A 23669-nucleotide genomic window follows, 5' to 3' on the forward strand; every position below is an offset into this window, starting at 1 on the left:
CTGTCCGTTTCCATTCATTGTGCTAAGCTACATGTAGGCTAACATGCAGCCAGATAGCTTTCTACTGAACGCACAGGGGTCATCCCTATGTTCCCCGGGTCCTACGTTCTCCGGGTTCTATGTTCCCCGCTTTTTTTTAAAGAAATGGTCCTATGTTCCCAACTCCCGAAATAAAGGTTCTATGTTCCCCGGTCCCGCCCACTCCCAAACAAAAAAAGGGTTCTATGTTCCCCGCTGAAATAAAGGTCCTATGTTCCCCGGGCCCTACAGTATGTTCCCCGGTAGCGATAAAGGCTCGCCAAATGCTGAAATAAAGGTTCTATGTTCCCCGGGTCCTATGTTCCCCGCTCCGTTAGTCACTCGAGTATTTCATCATGCACCTGATGCGCTCTGGTGATATTGAAGATATATGCGAGTTACAATTGCAATACACGCTTCAAGAAGACGCATGACATTGGGTATATACTACCGGAATTTTCGGACTATAAGGCGCACCTGAATATAAGCCGCAGCAGCTAAATTGAATGATGTGTACATATATAAGACGCACTGGACTATAAGCTGCAGGTGTTTTAATGTTTAATTACCATATGTAAGGGTTCGTGCACAGAGGGGATTGTCGGGAAAGAGATGGCTGTTTGAGGAAGCTCCCATTTATTAACATTTCAACAAACAAGTTGCATATTTGCATAACGTATTCAAGTGTTGCCATTTAGTGCAATAGTAGCTACAGAACATGTACTGTGCTGTGTAAACTGTACTGTATCACATAGCATTTCAGACACACAAACTTTTCAACTTTCAAACTTAAACGGTGCGCTCCCAGCGCACGTACCGGCAGTGATCTACAGCAGTGGTTTTCAACCAGTGGTAAAATATGCATAAAAGATAGCCACTTATACTATTCTGAGAAGATAATTAATCTGTATCGCAACGGAGTCACGGATCTGGTCGGGGCAGGTAGCATTATGTTGGGAAAAATTTAATGAAATAAAGAAATTTAGCCTATTAAATCGTTTTAGAAGTCTATAGCCATGTACGTATTTTAACTCTCGCTCCGTGGACGACTGGCTGCGAGGACTGCGAGGAGGAGGGGGAATTGCAACCACCGTGTACAAGCAAGCAAAACTTTGACTGAGTTCGGTCAATGATGCCATAATTCTCTGCTGTGCTTTTAGGCACACACACACACACACGCTAACATTGAGTGTTGCATCATGCCAATTAAAGACCTCCGCGACAGACAGGTCCTGCTGCATACACGCCATGACCGAAGGAAAACACAAAACAACCCGCGCGCCACTCACACCGCCATGCACGCCGACGGGAATGCCACCCCTATTTATGTATAATATATCAAAACTGGGACAGTAGAAATTAAAATAAATGATAGGCAGATCTTATGACCAAGGCACACGCTAACCCTTTCACTACACGGCTGTAACCAGAAAAGTCAAGTCATTAATCCTCATCTTCGTCTTCTTCCTGCATACTAAAACCACCAAAGTCCTCATCTTCAGTCAGCCACTCTCCTCTCTCCTTCGTTGTCGCTCTCAAAACCAACAAACTCCTCTTCGTCACTGTCGGAATCGAACAGCCTCTGACTCATCCTCCTCTTCATCAGGCAGCAGTCCAGCCTTTCGGAACCCGTTGGTGATCGTGGATGTTTTGACACTCCTCCACGCTGTCAGGATCCACTCACAAACTTGAGCGAAAGTTGCTTTTCGCATGCGACCAGTTTTGGTGAATGATTTATCGCCGCTAGTCAGATTAGCCGCACCGCTATATAAGCCGCAGGGTCGAAAAAATGGGAAAAAAGCACGGTTTATAGTCCGAAAATTACGGTAATTACAACAAGACATTAATTAATTGCATTGTTACTGTTCACATGTGTGGTGCCGTAGTCGCCGTCACAGTCATATTTAAGTAAGGATAGTTTGAATGACACTTCAGCACCAAGGCGCTGTCCACCTGGCGAGAAATAAGCCAATAGTATCCAGCTGCACAGCCGGAGAGCAACGCGCTCAGGGCCATGAACATAGCAGCAAATAACGGCAGCCTCTCATGTTCCCATTAGACTTCATATCAATAGGCTTTGACAACTTCATATCAATAGGCTTTGACAACTTCATATCAATAGGGTTTGACAACTTCATATCAATAGGGTTTAGCTTTGTCAACAACACAGGGAAGTTCTACAAACAGGCCAGAGGATGTATACGTAACTTAACTATACTTCATAACATGTATTTTTCTTTTCTTTTTTGCTCACACAATATCTTGAATAAATGAATGCGTTTATTTATTTCGAACATAAATTTAAAACAAATGAAATAAAAAATGTAATAAAACAATGAAGTAATAAACAGATTAGAAAACAAACAAGCAAAACAGTAATGTTCGAAAAGGAGTAGGATGAACCTAAACCTTGCCTAAACCAGAGAGAGAGAGAGAGAGAGAGAGAGAGAGAGAGAGAGAGAGATCATTTGTCAATTGAATATGCTACAACATCTGAATCATATACCTATTACCTGCCACAGACATCACAGAAGGGTTAGTTTTGATTAATTTCTTGTAAAACTATTTGCATTTCCCAGAGAATGTTGGCCAACTTTACCTTCATAGGAAACGGCCTGCTTAAAATGGACCTCCAAGTGGTTCTTCAAGTTGGCTCCAAGTTGGCTCTCCGGCTGTGCAGCTGGACCCTTCTCAAATAAGCACGAAAAAGACGTCAGTTGCCACTTAAATAAATCAAAAGCGTGTATTTAACAACCTCAAAAAAGTTCGAAACACGCTTTATATTAACTTAATAAATAAACAAAAACGATGAATGAATGAATGAATGAAAGAAAACTTTATTTAACAGATTGCAGAATGGGTACAATACAGTAAGGCTCAATACACACAATTGTTAAGGGGATGCAGACCAGAGAAAGACGTTTGTCTTGTTTACAACTTATGTCAACGAAAATGTCCAGTAGGACTAAATAACAGATATACATCTCTGTTACACGCCAGCAGCGTCTGTTGGCCGAATCTGTCAGACGGCACTGGAGTAGATATACAGTACTGTTACATCCAGAACACACACACATACACAATTACACAATTACACATGTTGCACCATATCTACACCCTCACACAACTCTGTCGCTTTTTCGGGAGTAGCGGGGAACATAGAACCTTTTTTTAGTCGCAACGTGTAGGTTTGAGAACACTACCGTAATGACAGAGAAATGAAGCAAGCTGACATGGTCGGCCCTCACACAACTCGTCGCTTTTTCGGGAGCCGCAACAGGAGTGGGGAACATAGGACCCGGGGAACATAGGACCTTTTTTATCGCTACCGGGGAACATAGGACCTTTTTTATCGCTACCGGGGAACATAGGACCCGGGGAACATAGGACCTTTTTTATCGCTACCGGGGAACATAGGACCTTTTTTATCGCTACCGGGGAACATAGGACCCGGGGAACATAGGACCTCTTTTATCGCTACCGGGGAACATAGGACCCGAGGAACATAGGACCTCTTTTATCGCTACCGGGGAACATAGGACCCGAGGAACATAGACATGCTCCCAACGCACAGAGAGGAAACTGGTATCTATCTTCTTGTCTCTCTCTCTGGAGAAGACGATAAGCTAATTTACCTAAATGTTTGATAGATAGAGGCCCTGATGCACTATGTGGCGCTTAAAGTAACTGACGTAAAGCGGCTGCTGTACTGTATGGCACAGGAATGTTTATCCTTTCAGTTATACTCATCATATTGTATAGCCAGTTGTTTTAACTGTTATTTTGTACTCCGTTGCCTAATGGCAGGGGGGGAAGCCTGTGTGTATTTTGCCACCTGTTTCCAGGCTATTTCTAAAGACCCCAGTAAGCTTTAGCACGCTCTCATATTACCGCCTTAATAATAATACAGAGGTGGTTTCCTATCCGTTGATGATCGTCTAAAAACAATGCCGAAATACAGTCTTGTGCGCCGGTATTACCGTAAGTACTTCCAAAAAAGACGGTCTTCGTGAGGTTGGCAGGTTTTTGGGTGAAACTAAACAAAAAAACGCAAAAAGGTCAGCGCCACTAACCGGACGGGCAAAAGATAATCCCAAGGCTGACATCAAATACCCGAATACTTAAACCCAGTATGGTATTAATAGCCCGGTATCCTGGTAGGAGAGCTCATGCTGCACGACCATGACCGTTGGTTGGTTCTTGGTGAGATCAGATGGATCCAGCTGCCGCCATCGCATCGCAGCCATATGCTACAGTACTTGGTTGTTGTATAAGGGAGTGTCCCTTCTAAACCACCTACATGTGGTCGGTGGTTTCAATCAAATCAAATGCGCAACATATACACAAATGTGCATGTATACACAGAGAGAGAGGAAAAGGGAGAGAGAGAGATGACCAAACGCATGATTGCATATGGGGGTTTTATCTTCTTGGCGACACTTCTGACAAATGGCAAACAAAAAGCGGTGTTTTTTCCATTTATTCAGTAATAATGTGTGTTTATGTTTCACCAGAAAGGCCACAAGAGAGTGTTTAAGGGTGTGGTTTCGTGACTGACCCACATTCTGACAATTAAACACTGGCATCCCTGACAAATGTGAGGAAGCCACATGTCAACTTCACACAACTAAAGGGCTTTGTTTGTTCTCCTCCCAGCACACTTAGAATAAACCTGGTGCAGTCGTCAGGAGCTATAGGCATCCAGGGGTGTAACTATACAGTATAGGGCACGTGGGGTTCAACTGCACCTGGGCCCTTGGTGTTGGAAGGGGCTAACAGAGGCCCCTCCCAAGAGTAATGAGAGCCTCTACACTGAAATATATTTAGCATTAACATTACCATCTGTCAGTTGTCAAGGAGGGGGTGCCATTACAATCCCTTCACCTGGGCCCACTGCGACCTACAGTAGTACCTATAGTGGCATTTTCTCTTTGCCTCATCTTGTTGTCTCTTTGTTATTATTTTATGTGCTGTGTGATTTTATATGCTTTTTTTGTTTTGTTTATTTGCTATATATACAGTATTTTAGGGCTCTAATTACTCTAAGGGCGGGGCCTCTGTTTGCACTAAGGGGCCAGGTGCAGTTGAACTGTAAATGAGGGAAACAAACCTCAGTTGCCTTTCGAGTTTAAATAAAGGTTTGAAAGATAAATCTACTATTGCTTGTATTGCGTGTGTGTGTGTGTGTGTGTGTGTGTGTGTGTGTGTGTGTGTGCGTGCGTGCGTGCGTGCGTGCGTGCGTGCGTGCGTGCGTGCGTGCGTGCGTGCGTGCGTGTGTGCACACATCTCTCAGAGTGGTCCACCACTGGCGTCTCCAGCAGGAATATGATGGACATGTTCTCCTTGTGTCGCAGGGTTTGATCTGATGGACTACTTCAATGTGAGAGATATATTGGGAACCAGGGTTGACGAAGGCCACACGAGTTCCTACGTTCGTCTTGGGACCATGCCAATCGTACAGCAAACAGAGTGAGTCACACAACACCCCCTGTTCTGCTTTGTCATGGGTTGCTCGGTTGTCACTCAGTATTCCCTGCAGGTACAGTATGAGAAGAATGTCGACATGATGTGACAGAGAGGTTTATAAACCACTCAATCAAAGCAAATGTTTTGGCAAGGAGCCTGTCTTTTCAGGTTACAGATGGAATCTCTTGAACTACTATACTATGCAGAATGACTTACATTGGGCCTTGGGTGGTAGGCGTGCCCATAGAGCTGGGAAGTGAATGAGTGACTCAAACTGACTGGGATGAAAAGTTTTAGTGAGATAAGCATGGATCTCACAGTAATAACCAAGTTCAACTTTTATTAATCCCCTTTGGGAAATTCATTCTCTGCATTTTTACCCATCCTAACTATTTAAGAGCAGTGGTTCAGCCACAGAGTGCGGCGCCCCAGGGACCAACTCCAGTTGTAATGCCAGTACCTTGGTCAAGGCCCAAGGGCAATGTCAGGAGTATTATATACCTAGCATGCATGTCTTTTTATGGTGTGGGAGGAAACCAGAGTACCCGGAGAAAACCCGCGCAAAGACGGGGGGAGAACAAACTCCACACAGAAAGGCCCAACCAGTGGTGTTCCCCTCTCCCCAGCCCCTACCCATAATTGTAGTCTTTCAAACGTGAAGCTACAAAGAAAATATGTCAAAACCACGTTTTCACAGGCTTTCGAAGGCTACCGTTTTTCATGACATAGAGGCAGCCTTGTCAATGAAGCCTCATACTACATTGTTTTGTGACTGCAGTTCTACTACACACATACTACTACAAACCGTGTCTGCAGACGGAGGTTATGGTTGATCAAAGCTGGATGTTCCATTAAGGCCTACTCAAATTCAGGCTGGGTTCAATCAAATCGAGCTACAGTAACGGACAATTGTATCAAAGATGGCCGCCTCCATGTCTGACATCATCCAGTCCTCTTGGTCTACACCACAGTGCAGCTACTGTGTTAGCTTCGGTTAGCTGCTGGCAAAGACTAGAGCCAGGAAATGTTAAGACATGAAAATATTTACATGAGCTAATGTTAGCTAAATGCTAGCTAGCTGTAACATTTGGTAGTCGATGTCATCTCTAACGTTTGATAGCTAATAGTCATAGCATTAATAGCAAACAGCAAAAGAGGATGCGTGGGAAGCTTTGCATTGTGGGGTCGATTAGGAGGACTGAATGACATCTAACATGGCGGTAGACATGTTTAATAGGCATGATAACTCCTGTCTTGCAAGTAAAAACCCTCTCATGATCCGGCATATTGATTAAAAGTTGAATTTACAGGTAGCCAAGGTGAATGACAATGTCCCCTTGTTCCACAGAGACGTGTTCCCTCAAGGACTGCCCGATGAATATGCCTTTGTGACGACGTTCAAATTCAGGAAAACCTCAAGACGGGAAGATTGGTACCTGTGGCAAGTGTTCGACAAATATGGAATTCCACAGGTGGGTAGAGCACTCGTAAAACAGGAAGCAATGGACCATTTCACTTTGCCGTCACCGTATAAACACGCTGTTGCACCCGGGCATTGAATTCAAGGTCCTTTGAAAAAAAAAAGGTCTGGAGGACATCGACAATGTTAATAGCAAAGTTCCACAACCACTGGTCCCATATCAGTCCCAGCAGCTGTTTATTACTGCATCAGTTCCATGACTACTGGTCCCATATCAGTCCCAGCAGCTGTTTATTACTGCATCAGTTCCATGACTACTGGTCTACCAACGTCAGATTCCCTGGTTCTGACAGCTGACCTTTTTGCCGAATTGCTGTTTTGAATGACTGTCTGACACATTTAAGTTTTGAATGTAGCCATTTCAATCGTGTAGGGCTGGATTATATGGCCAAAGTATCATATCACAATATTTTTCTTAGTTTTGACAGTATAACGGTATTTGACGGTATAGTTCTCCAGTACAAATCACATATGCGATATATCTTGTAATACTTGTCATAGTGTTATTTTCTTTAACTTTTTTGGAAAACTGTTGCAAAGACGTTTTTTCATCATTAACTTAAAAATACACAGTATTTTTGTTTTATATTTTATATACAAAATGTATATTTATTGTGGACAACAGTATAGTAAAAATCCATATGGATCCATGACGGTATACCTTCATATTCAGTATACCTCCCAGCCCTACCCTGGTGCAACATGGTGTACACTGTATATGGTGACTTCAAAGTGAACCGAGCTCTTTCCGCATTCATATGTGGCCGATTACAGGGTAAATTAAACTAGATGATTATTACCCACATTGTAATGAATGGGTGCAAAGTAAACAGAGGAATATTTGTACCTGATTTATCCTGATCTATTCAGTTGTTTCACAGAATAATAACTTTTGAACAAATTTAATTTACCAACCATTTCTAAAGACACTAAAGACACTTTAAACTGCTGCTGTGACCCAGTCATCTCCATATATTTATATTTGCACCCTTGATCCTACACTGTGATGTATTTTTCTTAAAATCTCCTTATTTTTAGCATTCGCTTGTATTTAAGTTGTTCATTCCAGTTAAGTGATCTGTATGATTTTGTGTGAAGGGCGGACTATAGCAAACTAAGTTTTTCATTGTACGGCAAACTATCTGTTTAACTGTGCATTGTCTTCCGGCGACCTCTCAGGTGTCCATCCGTCTGGACGGCGAGAACAAGGCGGTGGAGTACAACGCCGTGGGTCTGACCAAGGACGCCGTGAGAGCCGTGTTCAAGAACCAGGAGGTGGACAACCTCTTCGACCGCAACTGGCACAAGATCGCCCTCAGCGTGGAGTCCAAGTCCGTGTCTCTGTACCTGGACTGCAAACACATCCAGACCCTGCCCATCGGAGACAGGGAGGACATCGACATCCAGGGGAAGACGGTCATCGGGAAGAGGCTGTATGACAGCGTGCCGATCGACGTGAGTGTCCCTCCCCCGTTTGGCAGACAATCAGCCACTGGAAAGTAGCAGATGACTTTATTGTCAATTGGAATTTGGCTTTTTCGCATATCCCTCCTAGTTACACATACTGTACAGTCCCCCACACATATGTATTTCATCAGAGAGGTCAGAGAGCAGGGTGCAGCGCCGCTGGAGTAGTTTTTCTGGGGTTCAGTGCCTTGCTCAAGGACACTTAGGCAGGATGGTGGGGGCACCGTAAATATAATACCACCCACCCTTCCGTCACCAGCTCACAGCTGGAAATTCCTGGAATACACCCTCCCGTCAGTGGCGGGGATCGAACCGGTGACCTTTCGGTTACCTCTGGGCCACGCTGTCTTCTCACTTCCCTACTGCACGTTATCCTCTTAGTAAGGCTGTGATAGTGGTGACAAAGACACATGTGTTGTATACTGCTATTGCATAATGCAGGGTATGTAAGTATCTTGCATGTACTGTATAGTTGTTGAGCCCTTTTTTGATAATACCATATTTCAACCCCCCAATGGCCCCCTGTGCATTAACTATCCACTAGCTGGCAGAACGTGGCTTTGCCCCTATGTAGAAAGTGTGCTCAGTGTCCTCCCTCCCAAAGAGCGCTGTCAACGTGCATATGTCGAGAGAGCGAGAGGGGGGAGAGAGAGAGAGAGAGAGAGAGAGAGAGAGAGAGAGAGAGAGAGAGAGAGAGAGAGAGAGAGAGAGAGAGAGAGAGAGCGAGAGAGAGAGAGAGAGAGAGCGCGAGAGCGAGAGCGAGAGGGGAGAGAGAGAGAGAGAGAGAGAGAGAGAGAGAGAGTGAGAGAGAGAGAGATGGAAAGTGTGTTGTACAAGTCCTGTTCCACAATCTCTTTTTCCCTCTCTGTTCTCAGAATCAGGCGCAGGTTACTGTTTTAGCCTATTGTCATATCCTATGCCCGTGTGTTTTTAACTCTGCTAAATGATCGTTTTATTTTAAACATTTGAAATATTATATCTAGAAATTATTTTCATTGAACTCTCATTGAGCTCATAAGGACGTGGGGACGGAGTGGATTTTAATTCTGAAAATATTGTGACTCGTATAGCTTTCAGTTTTAAATATGCTTAAAAATTGCTTAAAAGGTGCTGTAAGTGGTATTGTCTTGTTAAAATAAGTGGTCTCAGGAGGGAGAACTCCACACTGCAAAAATGGTCTGACAAAAATAAGAAATACAACTTAATTATGAACAAATATGTGCTTGAAACAAGTAAAATAATGTGCCAGCGCAGTAAGACAATTTGGCTTGGCAAGATTTCTAGAAATAAGTAAATAAAAAAATTATAAATAATAAATAATACATTTTGTGTTAACTGTAGAGTGGAGGGACTGGGAGACCCATGTTACTGATCAAACTGAATGAATGGCTGTTAGAATGTAGAGCTATTCAACACTTATTTAAACAAAGAAATACCACTTACAGCATCTGTTCTGACATGTTGCAAAACATGTCTTTTCCCCCCCTTTTTTCTTTGAAGAGTTGGGGTGCCATGGGGAATACAATAATCATTTTCAGGGCTGTCTTCGTTTTTTTTTTTAAATACAAAATTTTATAGTTGGGACTGTGGAGCACAGTAGTAGTGTGGCATGTAGACATGTTGGTGTAGAAAGGATGATGTAGGTGGTGTAGAGAGGATGGTGTTGGTGTAGGTGGTGTAGAGAGGATGATGTTACATGTTGGTGTAGGTGGTGTAGAGAGGATGGTGTTGGTGTAGGTGGTGTAGAGAGGATGATGTTACATGTTGGTGTAGGTGGTGTAGAGAGGATGGTGTTGGTGTAGGTGGTGTAGAGAGGATGGTGTTGCATGTTGGTGTAGGTGGTGTAGAGAGGATTGTGTTGGTGTAGGTGGTGTAGAGAGGATGGTGTTGGTGTAGGTGGTGTAGAGAGGATGGTGTTGGTGTAGGTGGTGTAGAGAGGATGGTGTTGGTGTAGGTGGTGTAGAGAGGATGGTGTTACATGTTGGTGTAGGTGGTGTAGAGAGGATGATGTTGGTGTAGGTGGTGTAGAGAGGATGGTGTTGCATGTTGGTGTAGGTGGTGTAGAGAGGATGGTGTTGGTGTAGGTGGTGTAGAGAGGATGGTGTTACATGTTGGTGTAGGTGGTGTAGAGAGGATGATGTTGGTGTAGGTGGTGTAGAGAGGATGGTGTTGCATGTTGGTGTAGGTGGTGTAGAGAGGATGGTGTTGGTGTAGGTGGTGTAGAGAGGATGGTGTTGGTGTAGGTGGTGTAGAGAGGATGGTGTTACATGTTGGTGTAGGTGGTGTAGAGAGGATGATGTTGCATGTTGGTGTAGGTGGTGTAGAGAGGATTGTGTTGGTGTAGGTGGTGTAGAGAGGATGGTGTTGGTGTAGGTGGTGTAGAGAGGATGGTGTTACATGTTGGTGTAGGTGGTGTAGAGAGGATGATGTTGGTGTAGGTGGTGTAGAGAGGATGGTGTTGCATGTTGGTGTAGGTGGTGTAGAGAGGATTGTGTTGGTGTAGGTGGTGTAGAGAGGATGGTGTTGGTGTAGGTGGTGTAGAGAGGATGGTGTTACATGTTGGTGTAGGTGGTGTAGAGAGGATGGTGTTGGTGTAGGTGGTGTAGAGAGGATGATGTTGCATGTTGGTGTAGAGAGGATGGTGTTGGTGTAGGTGGTGTAGAGAGGATGATGTTACATGTTGGTGTAGGTGGTGTAGAGAGGATGGTGTTGCATGTTGGTGTAGGTGGTGTAGAGAGGATGGTGTTGCATGTTGGTGTAGGTGGTGTAGAGAGGATGATGTTGGTGTAGGTGGTGTAGAGAGGATGGTGTTGGTGTAGGTGGTGTAGAGAGGATGGTGTTGGTGTAGGTGGTGTAGAGAGGATGGTGTTACATGTTGGTGTAGGTGGTGTAGAGAGGATGATGTTGGTGTAGGTGGTGTAGAGAGGATGGTGTTACATGTTGGTGTAGGTGGTGTAGAGAGGATGGTGTTGGTGTAGGTGGTGTAGAGAGGATGGTGTTACATGTTGGTGTAGGTGGTGTAGAGAGGATGGTGTTGGTGTAGGTGGTGTAGAGAGGATGGTGTTACATGTTGGTGTAGGTGGTGTAGAGAGGATGGTGTTGCATGTTGGTGTAGGTGGTGTAGAGAGGATGGTGTTGCATGTTGGTGTAGGTGGTGTAGAGAGGATGGTGTTGCATGTTGGTGTAGGTGGTGTAGAGCAGTGGTTCCCAAAGTCGGGGTCGCGACCCAAAGGTGGGCCGCGAGCAGCCACGGGTGGGCCGCGAGATGATTAAAAAATAAATAAAAATAAAATAAAGAAAAATATATTTTTTTTTATTTTTTTTATTTTTTTGTCAGGCCACTGAACTTAGAAGCAGGCCAGGACAGTGTTTCTAGTTGTATTCTAAAATGTGACTATATGGTTTTATATTAACTTAATAAATAAACAAAAACGAAAAATCTACTTATTTCAACGAACATTTCAAACTAAATAACAGATTATGCACATAAAACGCTGAAAACAACCGAAGCAACAATAGTATTTTAATGAGGCTATTATTATTATCATTATTATTTTGCAACAAGTTAGCCCTCTCATAAATAGCACATATAAATGAATAACTAACTTGAACTAACTTAATAGGATTGAAGTGATATTTGGCTTAAAAAATCGGTCGCCTGGCAAAAAAAAAAAAAAAAAAAGCCTGTCGATGTGCATTAGGCCACGGCTCTCTGACGCCTTATTTTCTGGGCCCTGGCCTGAAAAGTTTGGGAACCCCTGGTGTAGAGGAGGGTGTTGGTGTAGGTGGTGTAGGTGGTGTAGAGAGGATGATGTTGGTGTAGGTGGTATAGAGGATGATGTTACATGGTGGTGTAGAGAGGATGATGTTACATGGTGGTGTAGAGAGGATGATGTAACATGTACGTTATGTCTTCCACTGCTGTGTCTCCAGGATGTGTGTCAGTCACCACCTCTTTGATGCAGTCTCTGGCTTTCATTGAGATTGATGCTCCTTCACCAGAACACTCACTGTTTCCATCATCGCTCTGCAAAAACAATTCAACCAAGGCAGTTCAAGTTGTATTCAAGTTCACAAGTTCACAATAACTCAAGTTCAAGTTGTGTAATTGGATTACCAGATATGCAATGATCCAATGACCAGTATCACGAGTAGCCTTTGTCTACAATGTGGGCATAGCAAAAGATGAGATTGCAATGCCCCTTACCTAAACCATTTTGATATGAATTGTTTGGATCTTGACGTCTATCATGGCTTAGCTACCGAACTCGGCACTGTGGCTTAATCAAGTCATTATACTTTATAGTTTTCTTGTTGTAGTAAGTAAGTAAGTATAAGTAAGTAAGTAAGTAAGTAAGTAAGTAAGTAAGTAAGTAAGTAAGTAAGTAAGTAAGTAAGTAAGTAAGTAAGTAAGTAAGTAAGTAAGTAAGTAAGTAAGTAAGTAAGTAAGTAAGTAAGTAAGTAAGTAAGTAAGTAAGTAAGTAAGTAAGTAAGACTCAGTATGCAGTATTGCACATTGCACAGAGTAGACTTAGTTAGCTATGTACATGGGGTTGAGTTAGGATAGAATCACCAGTGATACACACATTGTGTTATTATATCAATAGTGTATACATATACAGTATCTCACCTGTCTGGTTGACCAGACCCTCACCTTTATTTATTTATATTCATTCATCTTTTATCTTGTTCTTTACCCGTTATTCTTATATTTTTTTATTTTACATGTATGTTTATTGTCATCACTATTACCCTGCCACTACCCCTCCCTCCCCCCTGTGCTGTTATTATGACCCATGAATGTCCCCAAGCCAAGGGGATAATAAAAGAACATCTTGCCTAATGTGAAACATATTCCCACATGCATGCTCATCCCTGGCTGGCTGTGACTACATGCATCCAATTACAGGCTGATCAGCCCGTAGTATGAGAGATATAGTGAGCACACACACACACACACACACACACACACACACACACACACACACACACACACACACACACACACACACACACACACACACACACACACACACACACACACACACACACACACACACACACACACACACACACACACACACACACACACACACACACACACACACACACACACACACACACACACACACACACACACACACACACACACACACACACACACACACACACACACACACACACACACACACACACACACACACACACACACACACACACACACACACACACACACACACACACACACACACACACACACACACACACACACACACACACACACATAACAAACACTGACAAGACTGAAAATACAATGTCTCGTTGCTGGCAGCTACATGTATGCATAGGGTCCCAAAAAAATCGAGAAATTCCTAAATGTGCATGACGTTTCATTTGTGTGTTTGGGTCTCAGTGTGACGTGTATGAAAATGAAAACCTGTATAACTTACTCTCCCCATGCAGTTTGACCTCCAGAGGATGATGATCTACTGTGATTCCAAACATGCAGAGCTCGAGACCTGCTGTGATCTACCAACTGGGCCTGTGAGTAACGTCACTGTTAATGTGGTGGTGTGGGCTACAGTATGCCAAGAGTATGCCCGTGGAGCCCTTCTGGTTGTGTTGGTGTGAAGGACTGGATGGTACACTGGTTGAAGAAACATGGCTTGGTTTCAAAACCAAATTCACATCAATACTAAACGACATGGCCCCCCTAGGAACCACCAGGATAAAAAATCACGCTGAGCCGTGGATGCACTCCGAAATATTGACCACTATGAAAACCAGAGACAAAAAATGCTCTTGAGTTTCGTAAAAGTCAGTCAAAGCTCACCAAAAGCTCGAACAGTGAACTCCAAGCCCACGTGACTGAACTCAAACTGCAAAGAAACAGACCAAGAAATGACGTAAACTCCATGATCAAAACTGCAAAAAATTATTTCATCAATGAAAAAACGGAGGAAAACTAAAATAAACCCTGTGAACTTTGGAAATTACTCAATAATCTACTAGGCTGCAGTAAAAAACTTAAAACCAGATTTTCAAATATAAACATAAAGACAGATAACACACTCATCACAGACAAGCTGGATGTGGCCAATTACTTAAACATTTTCTTCACAAACATAGCCACAACACTGGTAAATAAACTACCCTCCCACTCAGGGCATTTTGGGGTAGAACACATCCTAGCCTACTACAATAACCCAGGGGTCCGCAAAGACGATTTCAAACTAGAAATGGTAACAACAGCTGAGGTACTCAAAAAACTGAGTGCCCTCCAACCAAACAAGGCCACTGGCCATGACAATATCCCCTCCAAATTCCTCAGAGAGAACGCCCTACCCACAGCCGTAAAGGAATGTGAATCACTACCCACCTTCAAAACCACTCTCAAAGAGCATCTACGGGAGACTGCAATTCAAAACTGGCCCCTGTAAATGTCCAAACCCAACCCCCTCCAATGTACAACCCCCCCCCCAACCCCCCCCTCCAATGTACAATCCCCCCCAACCCAACCCCCTCCAATGTACAACCCCCCCCAACCCAACCACCTCCAATGTACAGTTACCCCCCCCCCCCCCCGCTCTACCCAACCTCTTCCAATGTACAGTTTCTTCCCCCTCAAATGTCTATACTCTCTTTTTAGACTCTTTTTGTATCATAAACAGTACTGTATTTGTATATCTGGTATGTCATAAATGTCTAGATGCAACAGTACTGTCTACCTGTATGTCAATATCTTATGATGAATTGAAAATGGCGGACCCTGATGTAAACAAGACGAAAGTCTTTCTCTGGTCTGCATCAACAATTGTGTGTATTGAGCTGTACTGTACTGTACCCATTCTGCAATCTGTTAATAAAGTTTTTAATCACTCAATGCCATGCCACAGTCCTGGGTTCACTAGCAGCCTTTTGTTGCACCTGGCAATATGAAAACACACCGTTTAAGTTGTTTTCGTCAGCTCCAGCCCCGAAACTCAGTCCCTAGCACAATAAAGAAGCGTTGTTTACATGAACCAGCAATTTCACAAAAAGCAACAACTTACCGGTAGGTTATATTGTTACTTCTGCAGTGTGTGCCTCGGACCAACAAATGTTGCTAGTTTGCTTAGAAGCAAATAAAGCAACATATGACATAATAAGCATGAAAGCAAAATACGACACTAGGAGCTAAAGTAAATAATTGTATATTACATAATTATCACAATAGAAAATTGTGATACCTGGCAAATGGCAATATGAAAATACGTACGGTGTACACAAGATCCAACGTCGACATGGTTAATTGCTGCCTCGCGCCGTGCTGGCGCACGTTCCCTTCACCAGCGCGCGCATAAGTCAAGGTTTGGGTAAAGTTAGCTAGATGATCAATAAAATAAACGTTGCAACTATTTACAAAGTAAATTTCAGCGGAAAACAATGCATAATATTAACACCGCTGATAAAGAAGCTGGGTTGCACTTTCAGGTAATTTAGAGAACATAACACACGTTAGAGGAGCCAAGCTCAAAATCGAATGGGTTGGTTGCCAGGTTTGAAGAAAACAAGTGTATTTTTTTTATTATTATGCCATTATATTTGAGCTAATGTCAATAACTTCTACTCCTATAAATCAGTTCTACTTATAGCATAGGCCTTTAAATAGCCATGCATAACCAGTGTGTTTCAAAGTACAAAAACAAACAAAACATTTTACATTTTATTAACAAAGAACTTTAAACCAACAAAACACACATAGTGACAATCAGATATGAAACAAAAAAGACAAGAAAGGAAACAAATCAGACACATTTAAAAGCTGTTATTGTTATGGTTTGTAACCGACCCCAATCGCACAACACAAGACAGGTATGATGGTTTGCCAAGAAACAGAAATTTATTGAACAACAGGGAAAAACAAGGAAAAGGGCACTGTCCCTTTAAGGGAGAATCACAAATACAGGAATATAATATGAGGGGAAGGAAAGGTGCCTTTAAGAGGCGGGCAGGAAAAGGGAACACTATGGGAAGGTAAGGGAACGCCTAAGGGAAGGTTAAGGGAAACGCCTTGGGACAGAGGAACTAGAGACTAGGTAAACCAGGGACAAGGAGAACTAGGGAGAGAGGACTAGGGACTAGGAGAGCTAGGGAACAGGAGAAACGGGGACTAGGGGAACTAGGGACAAGGAACTAGGTGGAACTAAAAAGGGGAGAACTAGGGAACAGGAACTAGGTGGAACTAGAAAGGGAGAACTTGGGACCAGGAACTAGGTGGAACTAGAAAGGGGAGAACTAGGGAACAGGAACTAGGTGGAACTAGAAAGGGAGAACTTGGGACCAGGAACTAGGTGGAACTAGAAGGGGAGAACTAGGGAACAGGAACTAGGTGGAACTAGAAGGGGACTGAGGCCCGCGGAGGCGGGCTGGGGAACAGGGAGGAACTGGGAGGACTGGTGGAAATCATCTGGGCCGCTCTGCAGGACAGAGGAGATAGTTAATGCACAAAAGGGAAAAAACAGAGCAGGTGCAGAACAGTCCAAATAACAAAGTGAACAAAATAATAATATCTTCGTGTGACAAACACACAGGGGGAGATGTAAAGTCCAAAAATACTATTCTAAGTGAGAACCAAAAACAGAGGCAATACGCTGGGGAACAGCAGCGGGACGAGGGCAAGGGGCATTACGCTGAGTGAGTGACAACACAATCAAAACTCACCCAGGCGTATGCGTAAAGGTACAGGGACAGCAACGGGAACGGGGGCAAGGGCACTACGCTGAGTGAGTGACATCACAATCAAAACTCACCCAGGCGTATGCGTAAAGGTACAGGGACAGCAACGGGAACGGGGGCAAGGGCACTACGCTGAGTGAGTGACATCACAATCAAAACTCACCCAGGCGTATGCGTAAAGGTACAGGAACAGCAACGGGGCGAGGGCATCGCCACCGGGTGGCTGGCTGTCCGAGCCGAGGGACAGAGTCCTGGAACAGTGGCGGTGGCGAGGATGTCGTCCACCGGGTAGCCGCTGTCGGAGCCGAGGAACAGGGTGCTGGAACAGCGGCGGTGACGAGGATGTCGTCCACCGGGTAGCCGCTGTCGGAGCCGAGGAACAGAGTGCGCGCCACACCTTGGTGTGCGCGTCGGAACAGTGGCGGTGGCGAGGGCGTCGTCCACCGGGTAGCCGCTGTCGGAGCCGAGGAACTGAGTGGCGCGCCACACCTTGGTGTGCGCGTCGGAACAGAGAGACGCCTCGGGGTGCGTCTGCGAGGAGGAGTGTGCCAAGCACGAAGGTCTAGAAGATGCGCGTTGCGCGCTGGTCTGGAGAGCGTGCCAAGCTCGAGGGTTCTTGGAAGATGCGCGTTGCGCGCTGGTCTGGAGAGCGTGCCAAGCTCGAGCGTCCTTGGAAGATGCGCGTTGCGCGCTGGTCTGGAGAGCGTGCCAAGCTCGAGGGTTCTTGGAAGATGCGCGTTGCGCGCTGGTCTGGAGAGCGTGCCAAGCTCGAGCGTCCTTGGAAGATGCGCGTTGCGCGCTGGTCTGGAGAGCGTGCCAAGCTCGAGGGTTCTTGGAAGATGCGCGTTGCGCGCTGGTCTGGAGAGCGTGCCAAGCTCGAGCGTCCTTGGAAGATGCGCGTTGCGCGCTGAGGACTGGAGAGCGTCTGCGCTGGTCTGGATGTGCGTCAGGACGAACAGCTGCGCGGGGGTCTGCAGTGGAACGCTGGGGTGCCTCCCGTGGAAGTACAGGGAGCGCAGACCAGTCTCCCCCACAGGCAACGGCGACAGCTGGCGAAGGCTGGAGCAAACATCTCGACGCCGGAGAATGGAACAGCATAGGCAGACAGAGGATCTCCCGAAAGAGTCTAGATGTTTAGAGAATATGACTCGGCAAGTATACAACACGACCCCAAGCCAAAACGAGGGGAAGCGCCCTGGTATTTAAAGCCCACAGGGGGACTAATTAGCCTGCCACCACAGGTGCGAGAGATAATAGAATATCGAACAGGTGTGGCCACTAAGGGTAAGGAACGAGAGGGTGGGGGCTAGAGAGAGTGAGTGAGAAGGGAAATAAACAGTATAGGCTTAAAGAAACAGAGAAAAGGTAGTGAGCAGCGGGCAAAACCTCACAGTATCCCCCCCTCCAACGGGAGCCACCCGGCGACCCAAAACAAATACAGACAGAGTGGCAGGGGGCAAAACAAGAGGTACTGGCCAAGCCAGCAGGGGAAGCCACCACAAGAGTGGGGCTAGCAAAAGAAACAGGGTCGCCGAGGGGTAACTGGGGGAACTGGTCTAGAGGAACTGGTCTAGAGGAACTGGGTCTAGAGAACTAGTCTAGAGGAACTGGTCTAGAGAACTGGTCTAGAGAACTGGTTTAGAGAACTGGTTTAGAGAACTGGTCTAGAGAACTGGTCTAGAGGAACTGGTCTAGAGGAACTGGGTCTAGAGAACTGGTCTAGAGCAACTGGTCTAGAGGAACTGAGGGGCAAGCAGGGTAGCAAAGGGGTAACCATGGTAGCACCGGGAAAGGGCTAGCAGAGGGAAGGTTGCTGCCAGGGCACTGATAGCTACAGGGCCTATGCTAGCTGTACTGCTACATCAACATAGAGGCTGCGCAAGCTGCCGGAGCCAGGCTAGCAGAGGGAAAGGGTAGCTGCCAGGGCACTGATAGCTACAGGGCCTATGCTAGCTGTACTGCTACATCAACATAGAGGCTGCGCTAGCTGCCGAGCTAGGCTAGCAGAGGGAAAGGGTAGCTGCCAAGGCACTGATAGCTACAGGGCCTATGCTAGCTGTACTGCTACATCTACATAGAGGCTGCGCTAGCTGCCGTAGCTAGGCTGGCAGACAGGGCTGGACCAGCATGAGAGAACAAGCTAGCTGGAAGGACAGTCCTAGCTGTGGGAATACTGACCTTGCTAGCTGAAGGGCAGTCCTAGCAGTGGGAGAAACTACACAAAAAAGTGGAGGCCATGCAGAGGGACCGGGTTAGCTGCTTGGGCCTGGCTAGCTACAGGGCCTATGCCAGCTGCAAGGCTGCATTAACATAGAGGCTGTGCTAACAGCCGGGGCCAAGCTAGCAGACCGGGGCCATGCAGAGGGAAACTGGGTTAGCTGCCAGGGCATGGCTAGCTACAGGGCCCATGCCAGCAGCAAGGGCTGCATAAACATAGAGGCTGTGCTAGCAGCCGGGGCAAGACTAGCAGACAGGGGCTCTGCTGAGGGACTGGGTTAGCCGCCAGGGCATGGCTAGCTACAGGGGGGTCAAACAGGGCAAAACGGGAAGCAAACAGGGGAGCTAACCGGGGAGACTAACAAGCTAAACAGGGAAGCTAAACTGGGCTAAACAGGGGAGTAACAGGCTAACAAGGGAGCTAAACAGGACTAACAAGGAAGCTAAACTGGGCTAACAGGGAAGCTAACAGGGCAAACAGGGGAGCTAGAGGGGACAAGAAAAAAAAAGGCAAACTCAACATACACAGTCTGTGCTGGCTGGGGTCGTAGACTTGGGTGGGGTCGTACTGTTATGGTTTGTAACCGACCCCAATCGCACAACACAAGACAGGTATGATGGTTTGCCAAGAAACAGAAATTTATTGAACAACAGGGAAAAACAAGGAAAAGGGCACTGTCCCTTTAAGGGAGAATCACAAATACAGGAATATAATATGAGGGGAAGGAAAGGTGCCTTTAAGAGGCGGGCAGGAAAAGGGAACACTATGGGAAGGTAAGGGAACGCCTAAGGGAAGGTTAAGGGAAACGCCTTGGGACAGAGGAACTAGAGACTAGGTAAACCAGGGACAAGGAGAACTAGGGAGAGAGGACTAGGGACTAGGAGAGCTAGGGAACAGGAGAAACGGGGACTAGGGGAACTAGGGACAAGGAACTAGGTGGAACTAAAAAGGGGAGAACTAGGGAACAGGAACTAGGTGGAACTAGAAAGGGAGAACTTGGGACCAGGAACTAGGTGGAACTAGAAAGGGGAGAACTAGGGAACAGGAACTAGGTGGAACTAGAAAGGGAGAACTTGGGACCAGGAACTAGGTGGAACTAGAAGGGGAGAACTAGGGAACAGGAACTAGGTGGAACTAGAAGGGGACTGAGGCCCGCGGAGGCGGGCTGGGGAACAGGGAGGAACTGGGAGGACTGGTGGAAATCATCTGGGCCGCTCTGCAGGACAGAGGAGATAGTTAATGCACAAAAGGGAAAAAACAGAGCAGGTGCAGAACAGTCCAAATAACAAAGTGAACAAAATAATAATATCTTCGTGTGACAAACACACAGGGGGAGATGTAAAGTCCAAAAATACTATTCTAAGTGAGAACCAAAAACAGAGGCAATACGCTGGGGAACAGCAGCGGGACGAGGGCAAGGGGCATTACGCTGAGTGAGTGACAACACAATCAAAACTCACCCAGGCGTATGCGTAAAGGTACAGGGACAGCAACGGGAACGGGGGCAAGGGCACTACGCTGAGTGAGTGACATCACAATCAAAACTCACCCAGGCGTATGCGTAAAGGTACAGGGACAGCAACGGGAACGGGGGCAAGGGCACTACGCTGAGTGAGTGACATCACAATCAAAACTCACCCAGGCGTATGCGTAAAGGTACAGGAACAGCAACGGGGCGAGGGCATCGCCACCGGGTGGCTGGCTGTCCGAGCCGAGGGACAGAGTCCTGGAACAGTGGCGGTGGCGAGGATGTCGTCCACCGGGTAGCCGCTGTCGGAGCCGAGGAACAGGGTGCTGGAACAGCGGCGGTGACGAGGATGTCGTCCACCGGGTAGCCGCTGTCGGAGCCGAGGAACAGAGTGCGCGCCACACCTTGGTGTGCGCGTCGGAACAGTGGCGGTGGCGAGGGCGTCGTCCACCGGGTAGCCGCTGTCGGAGCCGAGGAACTGAGTGGCGCGCCACACCTTGGTGTGCGCGTCGGAACAGAGAGACGCCTCGGGGTGCGTCTGCGAGGAGGAGTGTGCCAAGCACGAAGGTCTAGAAGATGCGCGTTGCGCGCTGGTCTGGAGAGCGTGCCAAGCTCGAGGGTTCTTGGAAGATGCGCGTTGCGCGCTGGTCTGGAGAGCGTGCCAAGCTCGAGCGTCCTTGGAAGATGCGCGTTGCGCGCTGGTCTGGAGAGCGTGCCAAGCTCGAGGGTTCTTGGAAGATGCGCGTTGCGCGCTGGTCTGGAGAGCGTGCCAAGCTCGAGCGTCCTTGGAAGATGCGCGTTGCGCGCTGGTCTGGAGAGCGTGCCAAGCTCGAGGGTTCTTGGAAGATGCGCGTTGCGCGCTGGTCTGGAGAGCGTGCCAAGCTCGAGCGTCCTTGGAAGATGCGCGTTGCGCGCTGAGGACTGGAGAGCGTCTGCGCTGGTCTGGATGTGCGTCAGGACGAACAGCTGCGCGGGGGTCTGCAGTGGAACGCTGGGGTGCCTCCCGTGGAAGTACAGGGAGCGCAGACCAGTCTCCCCCACAGGCAACGGCGACAGCTGGCGAAGGCTGGAGCAAACATCTCGACGCCGGAGAATGGAACAGCATAGGCAGACAGAGGATCTCCCGAAAGAGTCTAGATGTTTAGAGAATATGACTCGGCAAGTATACAACACGACCCCAAGCCAAAACGAGGGGAAGCGCCCTGGTATTTAAAGCCCACAGGGGGACTAATTAGCCTGCCACCACAGGTGCGAGAGATAATAGAATATCGAACAGGTGTGGCCACTAAGGGTAAGGAACGAGAGGGTGGGGGCTAGAGAGAGTGAGTGAGAAGGGAAATAAACAGTATAGGCTTAAAGAAACAGAGAAAAGGTAGTGAGCAGCGGGCAAAACCTCACAACCTCACAGTTATATTATTATTATTTATCTAGATTCCGCTGATAATAGGCTAATCGTTTGGGGAAGGCTATTCCACATAACGTATCTGGGGCTGCATTTTCTATGATCTTTTGTGAGTTTGGGCAATTACTTACATGATTACTTAATATGTTCACTTTGCTGTTTCAGTGTCCTAAGACAGTTGTGACTGAGGCGCCCCCCTTGTTGCTTCCCACCCCAACACCTGCAGTCGTGGAGCAACAGAAAGGCCCTGAAATCAACTGTTCCTGTCCCCAAGGAGAGCAGGTAAAGATGCATCTGCCAATGGGGCTGTCAGCTCATACCTGTCACTTGGCGTCACCTTCATCTACAACAGGATTCACCCGTCTTCCTCGTCTCCACAAATCAGTGGAACTGTTTCCTTTCACGGCTTTCGAAGATAACACATAAAGACACATAAAGACAGGATAAACCTTATGGTTCCCTTATGAGGGAACCTGAGATAGCCATGCACCCAACACGTAAAAAGTGGAAACTATACATTTACAAGATGTGTAAGTAGTTCCCAAGGAATACGCCATACTCTGGACCAGAGGTGAAAAGTAATTCATCTTATAGATTCAGTACAATCATCATCATCATAATTTATTCATTCGTACGTGGAATTACCACAGTCCAACAGTACATATTAATATGATCCACCAAATCAAATCGTGTTTTTTAATCATGTTGCCTTTTTTATGGTATGTTGATGTAACATTACCCAACATGTTATAACTGTGGTTGTTGTTGTTGTTGTTGTGAAAATGATGACTAAAGTAAAGACGTTTGATCACTATCCCCCTGGATATCAACAGAATCAAACCATTTCAGATATACAATCTGCTTCTACTCAGGTTACTCTGATCATGCAGTCTGTTAGTTGTCAATATATCATTCCCAGGATATCAGCTAGCTAGTCCACAAACAAGTAATGCAACTAGTTTGCTACAATATAATACATTTTAGTGGTTCAAAAACATCCACAGCAACTGTGACAATTTATTTATTTAAAGATCAAGCACACTGTTCCAATGAATAGTGAATATTTATTTTGCATTTGAAAGATTCATGTATTATGATACTACCATGACAGCTCCTTTCAATTAACAGAGGACCCCTCAACATATTGAGACTGTGCTTGGATAGGGTGTACTAAATCAGTTATAACAAATCAAATTATACATCTGAAGCTGAAAGAAATTACACATTAAAGGAACACACCAACATTATGGGGAATGCACTTACCGTCTTCTCCAGAGTCAGACAAGAAGATGGATACCAATTTCCTAGGCTAGCTTGCAGCCGGATAGCTTTCTACTGAACGCACAGAGAGGAAATTGCTATCTTCTTGTCTGACTCTGCAAGTGCATTTCCCATTAAGTTGGAGTATTCCTTTAATATTCCACAGTAAGCC

General features: G+C 46.0%; 1 protein-coding gene across 5 annotated transcripts in view; it reads left to right on the forward strand.

Annotated features, from left to right (window-relative positions):
* col22a1 (collagen, type XXII, alpha 1) overlaps nucleotides 1–23669 on the forward strand; it is a 142989-nt gene that overhangs the window by 24029 nt on the left and 95291 nt on the right. For all 5 annotated transcript variants that reach the window (XM_084313585.1, XM_084313586.1, XM_084313587.1 and 2 more), the window contains exons 5-9: nucleotides 5373–5487; nucleotides 6833–6956; nucleotides 8144–8419; nucleotides 13895–13975; nucleotides 22403–22519. In XM_084313585.1, the coding sequence (XP_084169711.1) occupies nucleotides 5373–5487; nucleotides 6833–6956; nucleotides 8144–8419; nucleotides 13895–13975; nucleotides 22403–22519 (713 nt within the window). The remainder of the gene's footprint in view (nucleotides 1–5372; nucleotides 5488–6832; nucleotides 6957–8143; nucleotides 8420–13894; nucleotides 13976–22402; nucleotides 22520–23669) is intronic.

Source organism: Notolepis coatsorum (assembly GCF_963971535.1).
Source record: "Notolepis coatsorum genome assembly, chromosome: 4".
NCBI classification, from domain to species: Eukaryota; Metazoa; Chordata; class Actinopteri; order Aulopiformes; family Paralepididae; genus Notolepis; species Notolepis coatsorum.